This window comes from Acanthisitta chloris, unplaced genomic scaffold (genome assembly GCF_000695815.1).
Source record: "Acanthisitta chloris isolate BGI_N310 unplaced genomic scaffold, ASM69581v1 scaffold2444, whole genome shotgun sequence".
Taxonomy (NCBI): domain Eukaryota; kingdom Metazoa; phylum Chordata; class Aves; order Passeriformes; family Acanthisittidae; genus Acanthisitta; species Acanthisitta chloris.
In genome coordinates, this window is record NW_008670803.1 from 127,226 (window position 1) to 137,870 (window position 10,645).

General features: G+C 43.0%; 1 protein-coding gene across 1 annotated transcript in view; it reads right to left on the minus strand.

Annotated features, from left to right (window-relative positions):
* Positions 1 to 8,756: 8,756 nt before the first annotated feature.
* Positions 8,757 to 10,645, minus strand: part of LOC103801393 (solute carrier family 22 member 2-like) — a 10,285-nt gene continuing 8,396 nt past the window's right edge. Inside the window, exons 9-11 of the mRNA XM_009073804.1 lie at positions 10,529 to 10,641; positions 9,387 to 9,486; positions 8,757 to 8,891 (exon numbers count right to left, since the gene is read on the minus strand). Of these exons, the coding sequence (XP_009072052.1) occupies positions 8,825 to 8,891; positions 9,387 to 9,486; positions 10,529 to 10,641 (280 nt within the window). The 3' untranslated portion in view covers positions 8,757 to 8,824. The remainder of the gene's footprint in view (positions 8,892 to 9,386; positions 9,487 to 10,528; positions 10,642 to 10,645) is intronic.

The window sequence follows — 10,645 nt, forward strand, 5'->3', positions numbered from 1 at the left end:
CTCGCCCTCAGTGCCGACCTGAAGAGCTGAGATCCCATGGTGCAAAGCACTGGTATATAACAGGTTCTTTGGCAGTCCACATTTTTTGTCGGGGTGCTTCAACTGTTGTTAACAGCTCTGGGTGCACAGATACGCTATTAACCACCGCTGTTGGCTCCTGCTGTACATGTGGATATATATCTGGAGATGCTAGATGCTTGGCTTTTACATGGTTGACATTAGCCCAGGTGACACCCTACCAAAAGCTGCAAGACAGCCAGTCTCTCTGTCACCACAAGGATGACACCTTGCTTCTTCCTTCTCCTTTCCAGATTCCCTCTCCCAGCAGCTCGAGCCTTGTGGTCCTGTGCCTTCCCTTGTGCTGATTCTTCCTCATCCCTTCACTGAGTTGTAGCAGCTTTTTTTTTGCTTTCCCAGGCATGAAACTACAGTAGACAGAATCGGGAAAGGGAGTAAGGAGATTTCTAGGGTGCTTTATGCACTTCTTGTTGTATTTAATTCAGTTTTGGCTGATTCAGGCTTTAGCTGTTAACAAATGTATTGAATAGGTGCTCTGCTGAGTACTCTGTGTGCAGGTGTGTGCAGCTACTAGTGCAGTGAGCTCCTTGAGCATTAACAGGGGAAATAGTCTGTTCTCTGCTTCTGATGTAAACCAGACCTGAATAGAGATAGGTAAACAGTTCTATTGTACATGGTCAAAGTCTGGTCTTTTCTTAGCTCTGGAAGATGTTTATTGCAAAGCAGCAGTCCTGTTTGTGACTCATGACATTTCCTAGGTATGCTGGTCATTGTAACTCAACAGACTTGTTATTAAGAGCCCTTTAAAATACCACATTGCTTATCACCTCTGTTTTCTTCATTGTTTAGTTTTGGAGACTCTCTGAGTTTTATGAAAATGTCACTGATTGCTCTTCAGGGGAAAATTAACCCAGGGACAACACCTGATCAGAGATTCCCTTCAGAAGCACTAACCAAGCTACAAAGCCCTTACTCGGGCTTGGAAAGAGGGGTAATAAAACTTGTCTGCAGAAAATTTTCAGGCAGAAGTCTTTGCCCATAGATGTTTTTTGTCCAAATCCACACTTTTGATGTCCAACAGCACTGAACCTCTTCCAGCCTCCATCACTGTGGGAAATGGGGAACAACATGAAAATGAAAGGACCTTATGCAACCACAGCTATGGGAACATGACATAAATCATCACGCTTGGTAAAGGAGGCTGAGGATGTCTTCACTGTTTAAGCACACATTTACGTATTAGTATTGTCTAATAAATTCACATGAAATAGATGTAAAGTGTTGGTGGGATGGGGCTGTAGTTTGCAGCAGCCTCTGTCCTCTGGCTCCCCAGAGTGCAGGGCAGGATGGGAATGCAAGAATTGGTCATGTGTCTCTCAGCTCCTTGAGCATGAGGCAGCTGCATGTGAAACTCTGTGAGTTCAAATTGTTCAGCTCTGACTCAGAAGTCCCAACTCATACTCTGGAAAGCTGGTCTGCTTCCTATTTGGGGCACGACTCTACTCTTTAGTGTTAAGGAAAGTTCCCAGTCTAACAATTCACAAGACTGTCTGGCAGTCACACTCCCAATGCCAGTGACTTTAACCGCTGGGACCGAAGCCTCTTCAGAGCATGTGGCTCCGGTGAGCTAATGGGTGCCCTGCCTGACTCCCTACACACCCCTCACATGCAGTCAGACCAGGTTTCCCAACCAGTTCAAACTCAGGTTTCCCAAAGCAGACTCTTAGATGTCTCATTCCATAAAGTCATTTATTCCCAGTGCAGTAACAGGAACAGCTTGAGCTGTTCCTGCCTCCAAGGAGTACCCTCAATAGAGGAAACCCTGGGCTTTTATACCCTCACAGTCTACCTGCACACAAGTCTTACTCTTCCTCCCTGCTCTTCCTCCTCTCCTTCCTTCCAGTGTCTTCTGTTTCTGCCCCAACTCCGTGTCCATTCACCTTGCTGGTGTCATCCTTCTTCACCAAAAGTTTGGCAATTCCCAGCTCCCATTGTGTCTCTCAGTGTCCACTCACCTTGTGTCACCAGTCCTTTTGACCTTTGTTATCCCAAACAAAGTTCAAAGTTCATCCAAAACTGTTATCCCAAAGTTCATGGCCTTTTGTCTTGAGCTCCCACCCAGAGCTCAATCTGCATCTCAATCTACAGCTTGAAAGCTGAACTACCTGTACCAGCTGTATTCCTCAACATTAGCTATTAAGTGCCTGAAGAAACCTGCCCTGTTGTGTCTTTTCTGTGCTGTCTTCTTCAATGCCCTCAAAGCAGCATGCAAGCAGTCATCTAAGTCCATAGTAATTTTGAGAATAAGTTTTTCAGTTGCGTGTATATATATGAGGGAGAGGACCATGTTGCTTTTATAATATTTATGGCCCCTGAAAATACCAGTCAGAAGAATTACCACCTACCCCACACTGTGCACTGACTTTATGTGACAGACTGAAATGGCCACATAATCTAAGATAGATGTTGTATTAGAGTACGTCATATATAAAATTAACAACAGAAGCCAAAAAGAAGAGCCAAAGTGTGTTTAGAACTGGCATTTGATAAACAAATGTTATGATGCATGGCTTGACAATTGACAAAGTTAATTAATTTGTTTGTGAGCTTTGAGCAATGAAGATCAAAGCCCTGGAAAGCCACTGAGTTAGATATTTTCATGAGTTGTGACATACAAAGATGCCAACCCTGGATGAATTTTTAGAGCAAGTTGGAGAATTTGACTTCTTTCACAAAAAAAAAGCCCTTTGTCTTATGCCTGCTTTCTACTACTTTTGCTCCCATTTACATGGGGATTTTTTTGCTGAGATTCACCCCTGAGCACTATTGCTGCAGCCCCAGGGAGGCTGAGCTGAGCCAGCAGTGTGGCTGGAGCCTGGAGGAGCAGCTGAATCACGCAGTTCCCAAGAGGGATGGCCATGGGGCTGGTTTCAACAGCTGCTGCAGGAGGTATAAGGTGGACTGGAATACAGCGGGTGTCAGCTGCACCAATCCCCTCAGCAGCCTCATGGGCAACGGTCTGCCTTGCTCCCTGCCAGGATGGCTGGGTCTACGACTCCCAGGAACCTCTCTTGTGAGCGAGGTAAGGCACAGCTTGTCCAGAAAAATGACTCTTGTCTGCACAGCTTGAAGTTAGAAGATGCTGGATTAGCAAAGTTTGGTTTTGGTGTACAGCCTGAGTCTGACTGCTAATAAATAGTGAATACCAGAACTGGCTAAGCACTTAGAACAGAGATTCATATGCATAAGTAATAGGAAATTATTGCTTTTCCTGGAAGTGCAATACTGCAATCTGTCATCATTCAAGCTTCTCATCAAAGGCTGTTCTTGTAATTCATTATTTCCATCACCAAACTGAGGGTGGTACTCCATAGCCCAAACTGCACATTTGGCTGATAACCCAGACAGACAGTCACTTGTAACAAACAAGAAGCAGAGGATAAGGCTACATTTCTCAGATAATGCTTTAGCAACAGCAGTGTTGGTTTCTTCCAACTTATGGTATCTAAACCAGATAATCTAGAACACGAAAAACTGTGCAGAGCTGTACTAACAGTCTAAAAGCCATATGGAGACCTGAAGCATAGGAAGGACCTCGAAAGAGATTTCTTCTACTTCTCCTCCTCCAGTCCCAAATCTGTATTAGCTATACCTGAATTATGCCTAGCAGGTGTTTCTGTAGCTATACCTGAACTATGCCTAGCAGGTGTTTCTGTAACTTGTTCTTTAAAAAGTGCAATGCTGGGTACTTCAGGGCTTTCTTGGGCAGGGAATTCTTATTTCCTTGCTTCACTATCATCACTTACAAAGCAGCTCCATTTCATTTTCCCTTGGGACAGCTGAGCTGGGACAGAAAAGAGCACTCCAGCTGTCCACACCAGGGAAATTGAGCTGAGCTGTTTGGTATGGCCCCAGCAAACTTGTCTGGGTTAGAAAGAGTCTAAATAAACAGCAAAAGTCATTCACACCTCTTTCCGGGCTGAAGTCTAATTAGACTTGAGTGAATATTTCCAGCAGTAGAGAAGTTATTACCAGTTTTCCCTCCTCCCATTCCTGGGTGCAAATTCCTTGTAACCTGTTAATTGTAAATCAAAAGTAAGTTCCCAAGTACCCATTCACTGCAGAGAAAAGGCATCAAATCCTGGACCTATTGCCAGTGTTAATGAGGTGAGGGACAGGCATCTCTTGGTTCTGCTCCAGCAGGGCTCATGGCAGCACCTCCATCTCTCACACCTGGCACTACTTTTATACAGCAAAGCAATACATGACTGGAGACTGGGCTTGGTGTCTGGGAATGAGACGATGCTCCAAGCAAATGGGTGGGGATGAGAGGGTGAGATTTTACTGAACTTTTTAATTTGTTCTTTCAGAGTTTCTCTCCCTTTCTTACTCTACATATGTGTCATTATGCAATTGTTTTCCAGGGTGTAACTTTTTCACAAGGTTTGGGAAAATCCAGACAAGATGTATTGCAGATGTCAGTTTAAGAGGTTAGAGGGTTTCTTTTCCAGAGCCTGTTTTCTAGCTGATGTTGTTTGTTTCCTTCCTCCTCAAACAACTAGTGTTTGTAGGGAATGTTCTTGTACTTCTAAACTGTGGTTGCTGTTGCAGTTTAATCAAGTGTGTGAGGACTCCTGGAAGCTGTACCTCTTCCAGTTGTTTGTGAATGCTTGTTTTAGGCCTGTGTCGCTTACAAAGGGGTGGATGGTGGTTCCTCAGGCTCTGCTTTCAAAGGCAATTGTGACCCAGGAATCCACAGAAATGCCATGCTGTTGCTTCACTTTTACAGCCCTCCATGAGGAATTTACACATTCACAAGTGAAGAGATTTTGTTTTCTTTCACAGGTGCAAATTGCAATACAAGCTCAGAGTTCAACATGAAATTTTAACTGGTGCATCAAGAACTATTTGCTCATCTTTGTGATAAATTTGTTTCACATTAATTTTAACAATATCCAGATGGCCACAAATCAGTTTCAAAACAGGACAGTTTCTCTCAGATACAGAAAGAGAATAAATTACTCCTTCCTAAATATTCTTTGCTCTATCTCTGTCAAAATACTGAAGGATCTTTATACCAAGGCTTATAGTGAAGTAAAAGTACTAAAATACATGAGGGAGTAGGATACCATTGCTGATAAGATAAAGCACACACGTCATAGTGTCGAGGAGTCTTCACTCTGCTCTTGCCACCCTGTCCTCAGTTCACTGTGATCCTGCACTGCAAGCACCCAAGAGCAATACAAAATACTGTAATTGGAGTATGCTGTAAAAACAAACACAAAGGCCTCAAATGTGGTCTGATGGAGCTCTCTTGGGCTAGACTTTGTGTCTGTATATCAGGCTCATGGGAGGAGGAAGTTTGAGTGATGGGATCTGCTGATATTATTGTAGACATGAAAAGACATTTATTTTGGCTGTTGTTTATCATCATGCTATTTTTGTTAGTTGGTATTGAATAATTTCATTGCTTCTATAATTCATACTTCTAACTGAATATATATCTCTGTCAGCTAGGAAACAAATGCCTCTCCAGTGTTCTAGTAAGCTTGTTTCTTTTGAAAACCATTTATTTCTGACTATCAGTGAGTCACAGTGACACAGGGAATGACAAATAACAGGGATGTACAACACCCTCTTCAAGAAGAGCTCAAAAGTCAGCCAAGGTTGATGAGAAAATATGTAAAGACCACAGCTAACAAGTTCTCCATTAAAAAGCTGTTGCAGCTTTGAAAGATGGTCTGAAGAGCCATATCAGAGCATTCTTGAACTCACTGGCTAAGTCATTAACCAAAATTGAGCAATGAGGTGAAAACACAAGACAAGGGAGTCTCCTGAGCTTCAATTGAGATGGAAAATGTTGATGAAAAAAGGGAAGAGCAGAAAGAGACTTCTACTGAAAATGAACAGAGAAGAGGGGGACAGGGACCTTCTCCAGCCTCTTTGAACCCTTTGCTTTGCCACCCTACCCTGTCAGGGTGGCACATGAGCTCCCTGGGTTGCCAGAGTCAGACAGTAGTGGGCCCTGAGTGCTCCTTCCCAAGCCCCAGGGTCAGCCCTGGCACTGTGTTGGTTATGCTCCAGGAGCCCCAGGAATAGAGAAGCTTCAGCTGCTATCAAGGGGAAAGGAACCTGGCAAACTCATTTGTCTGAGGCAGGATGTGAACTTGTCTCATACCGTGGAGGAGATCCACTCCTATCCCCTACACAGGACACAAAGCTGCTTCACCTTTTGAAAGCAACTATGTGTAGCTAGACTAGATTTTACATGTTTCTTTGACTTCCCAACTCCAGGAAGCAAGCCATGAATAGACAAATGTCACCAGTAAGGAAATCGATTAAGTACATTTGCCCTTTTGCTCATTAAGGTGCCACCAGAAGCAAATGCCATTAGTAGGTAACTGCAAAGCACACCACAACCTGCCATGTCTGTAGCTCCTTCTGTGACATTAGAACTGCTTATGGAAATAAATACCAGCGTGATGGGTGAGGGTCTTGAGAGTCAGCTTCTGTTGTTACTCATTTATTCATCTCAGTATTTCCTTTGCTTGACTTGTTGCTGCCTCCCTCATTTTCTTTCTGCAGCGTTTTCCGCAGGTTTTGAATCAATGAACAGTAAGGCAGCTGTTCTGACAGTTTTCTTCTGCTGCAGAGCAGAGGCATCTCTGCAACTGCAGCAGGACAGCAGCTCTACAAGACACACAATTACATCCCCACTCTTGCTCTTGTCCCTCTCAGGACCAGCTTGTTCCCCCTCTGACTCTGAAGCAAATACTAGTTTTGCAATTGCCTGGGCCAAAGTCAAAGTCATGTCATTCCTATCTGTCACTGCTCTTCTCAGGACAACCTTGTCATGGCTCTGCCTTGCTGGACAACATGCTTCCTTGCCTTTGAGGCCCTCACAGCAACACTGAACATTAACTGAGGCTCTGGTCGGTTGAAAGCAAGGGCAAGGTCACCATACTGCCACACTGGGAAGCAATCCTGGGGAAATTTTACCCTGCCTGTTAGAGTTCATCAGTGCTTTGCTCCATAGGGAGCTCTCTCCCTGCAGGTGATTATCAAAGAATAGAGGTATTTTGTACCCTGCTCACAGTATCCTTACTGAAATCAGTGTTTCTCAGCAGTGATAGTGTTGTCCCAAAATAGGTTCTTTCACCCGGTGTGCAAGAGGCCAATCCACAAGCAGAGTCAAGGTAATTATTTTCACTTCTGCACAGAAAGGGGTGCTGGGTGGCAAATGCACAAAGCCAGCACAATGACTACTGAAACTTCACTATTTCTACATTTTCGCAAACAAAGGCAATAATATTCATTGGCTACAAGTTACCAAGTTCTCTTATTACTTAGTATTCTGTCTTCTATTGGTTAATGATTCTCTTGCTTCTCATGCTAATTAGTCCAAATGGTCAGTCTTTTGGGTTTTTTGAGTCAATGGTCACAATTCACCCTGCCAGAATTACCTTTTCCCCAGTTGGAGATGATTCAACACAGTTGCTGATTTGTCTTTATTAGTTTCTTCCTTATCTTGGGAGTTCTGCCAAATGTTTTTGTGACCTGTAAATTCTGTGTTCTTCGTGTCCACTATCAGTGGAACATCCTTCTTCCCAAGCTTTGTTAACCTGCCCCTAGGTCTGAGATCATTGAAACATGTTCAGCCCTAAACCTTAATAAGGCAATTCAACCAACAAGAAATTTGTCTTTCTAACACCTGGACATCACTTAGAGCTTGCTTATTAGCTGCTGTTTCACAGATTAAATCTCCTTTCTTGAAGACTAGGCTTGAAAGTATACCACGATTGAATATCAAAGAATGTCCTTTCTGAAGAAAATGTTTATATATTCCACATTTTGCAACAATAAGGACCAGCAACACAAACAGTGAAGGGGAGCCACAGTACCATTGTGCCTGTTTTGTTCTGCAGCCACAAGTCTCTTACAGCTGCTCGCTGGGATGGACTAGGAAATTTGTGAAAGGTGCTGGATATGTTCTGGCAGATCCAGTGCTGTCCCTGATGCTCCCTGAGGCACAGGACCCCCGTCAGAGTCCTGCAGGTCCCCAAGACTAAGCCCAGCACACTCCAAAGGCATGTCCCTGTGCAACACATTTATAATGCTATGGAGGCTTAGGAAAATACTTTTGTAAAAAAAAATTTGAAAAAAAAAATGTATACATTATCCACTATGACAACTATATCTAACAAAACAAGAAAATTTAGTGGTTACACACTGAAAACTGAACAATGCTATTACCTCATGAAGAGTTATGTGTCTTGCTCCTGTACACTCCTTTTCATGTTCTGGAGTTGCCACATGCCCATCCTTGTGAGTATCCATCCCTGTGAATAGCCACTAAAATGAGGGAGGGAGAAGTCTGTGCAAATCAGTTGTAAGTTGTAACACAATTGGACCAGGTTTGCAGTCACCTTGATTCCACAACAGAGATAAATCTCTGTTATATTATGCTGCCCCTTCATAAGAAAGACCAACAAAGTTAGACTTCATGGAGGCTTGCAAAGATTTGTTGGGATGAATCCCACCATGCCCAAGTTAAGATCTCTCCCCATGTTGAAGTCCACACAGCTGGTACAAGAATTTCCCAGCCTTAAAATGTATTTGTCTTAGTGTACAGAGAGGGAAGCATCTGTGCAGTAATAGGGACAATCTCATCAGAAAACCCTAAACATTGTAAATAAAGGATATGGAGAAGAAAAAAAAAAGGCAAGACTTTTGAGAGAGTATTTATTCCAATTTGCCCTTCCATGCTACTGCCCTAAAGCAGACTGCCCAGCAAGACATGTCTTCTTCAGCCACGTGTTACTTCTGATGTTTGGACGTGGAGATAGATTTTTTTGGTCTTTGGAGCACTTTGCCTGCAAGAATAACAAGAGGTGAACAGCAACCAGGAATTAAGGTGTTCAGTGAGCACCTTACTTCAAGTTCTTCACCTGCTCTATCTCTGCCCCAAGACAATGAGCATCTAATCCTCTAGGTTTGCTCTGGCTCCTCAGTAGATACTGGTGCTTCATGCACCACATGTGAAGCTGTTATCAAGACTGCCCTTTTTCTGTTTCACTGCTATGTTTTTTTTAAACACAAACATTTAGAATGGTGTAGCAGAACATTTGAGAGACTAGTGCAGTTATTCACAGGTCAGTAAAGGCCTAGGCTGCTTATTTTCAGATGCCTAGGTAGACAAGTGGTATAAGGAGTCCAAAATCTGTCAGTGAGAGCCTGGAAATTGATTAGCAACTTCTTGGAAACAAAGGCAGCAGCCAAGTATCCTCTGGGCTTCCCCAACTAGTTCTGGTTAGGGATTTTGCACAATTTCAAGTGAAAGCTGCTACGAGTTTATCATCATGACTCACCTGTGAAGATTTTCAACATCCTCCACAGTCTCAGGCAAAACTCTTCCTTTAGTTTCAGGCAGAAGCAACACCAATCCACCCGCAATCAAACCAAAAACAGCTTCAAATCAAACAGAGGCACAAAGAGCTTGTAAGCACAAATTTCTAGTGTACACACAACTTTCTACTGCCTAACATAAAAGACTTGTAAATGGCATTTTTATTTTGTTCTTTATACAAGTTGTGCCCTTCAAGTCTCTATATACAAAACTGCTCTGGCACTTCTGGAAGATGTGGCTGCCACATGGAGACAGCAACGAGCCAAGTTCTGTTGTGAGTTATGCTCCAAAGTAGGGCACCCCAGACTAGACAGACAATCCTTCCTTTTCTTAGAAGGGACCCTTTCTAGTCCAAAAGTATGACAAGAAATGCATTCTATTTTTATGCTGTTCACATAAGATTAGAAAATACATACAGAATGTATTATATCCGAAACAATATGATTAACTTCTCCACTGATATGTATTTTAAATTTACTAAGCACCCTCCTAGGTGTCCTGTCTGTTAAAAACTGCAAATTGCCTTTCAAGACATTTTCTATATATAATGTGCTGACCTAAGGATTCAGAAAAGTGTTGCAGACCCTGATCTGAGAGTTCAGGTCACTAGTATGCAAAGATTTATCTTGCATTTATTTACTTACTACTTTCCAAATAGCTGGAGAGCAGACAGTTAACAGACTGTCAGAAAAGCTGAAGCGTAACAGCCGCACTTGTACTCCATTAAATAGTTAACTATGTGAAATTCTGGGGTTTGACTCCTGGACTGAGATAATGCATCTCACAGAAGAGCAACAATTCATCAGTTTTGAATCCATCAAATATTAATCTCATCAAAATTTTTCTCAGCTCTTTGCCATCTGTCAAACATGCATTCACCTCTAACTTCCTTTAAAACTCAAGGCAAAATAATAAGAGCAAAGGAGATGTGAACACATAAACAAGCTCCAGGTTATCTTAAACTGAAGGCTATGGCTTTACAGACAGCAAGGGACTCCTACTGAACTTGCAGCAGCTGCCTCAGTGGCTTTTCCCTCCCTTTGAAACTCAGGCCCCTTTGCTGCACCCTGGGAGTGGCCAGTAAGGAGGTAAGGTGGCACTTACTGAAGACGATCAGAGGCAGATCATGCCAGACTTCCACCAGTCTGTAGACAATGAATGGGACGATGACTCCACCAACATCACACAAGGAGGAGCAAACCATCACCCCAAGATTCCTGG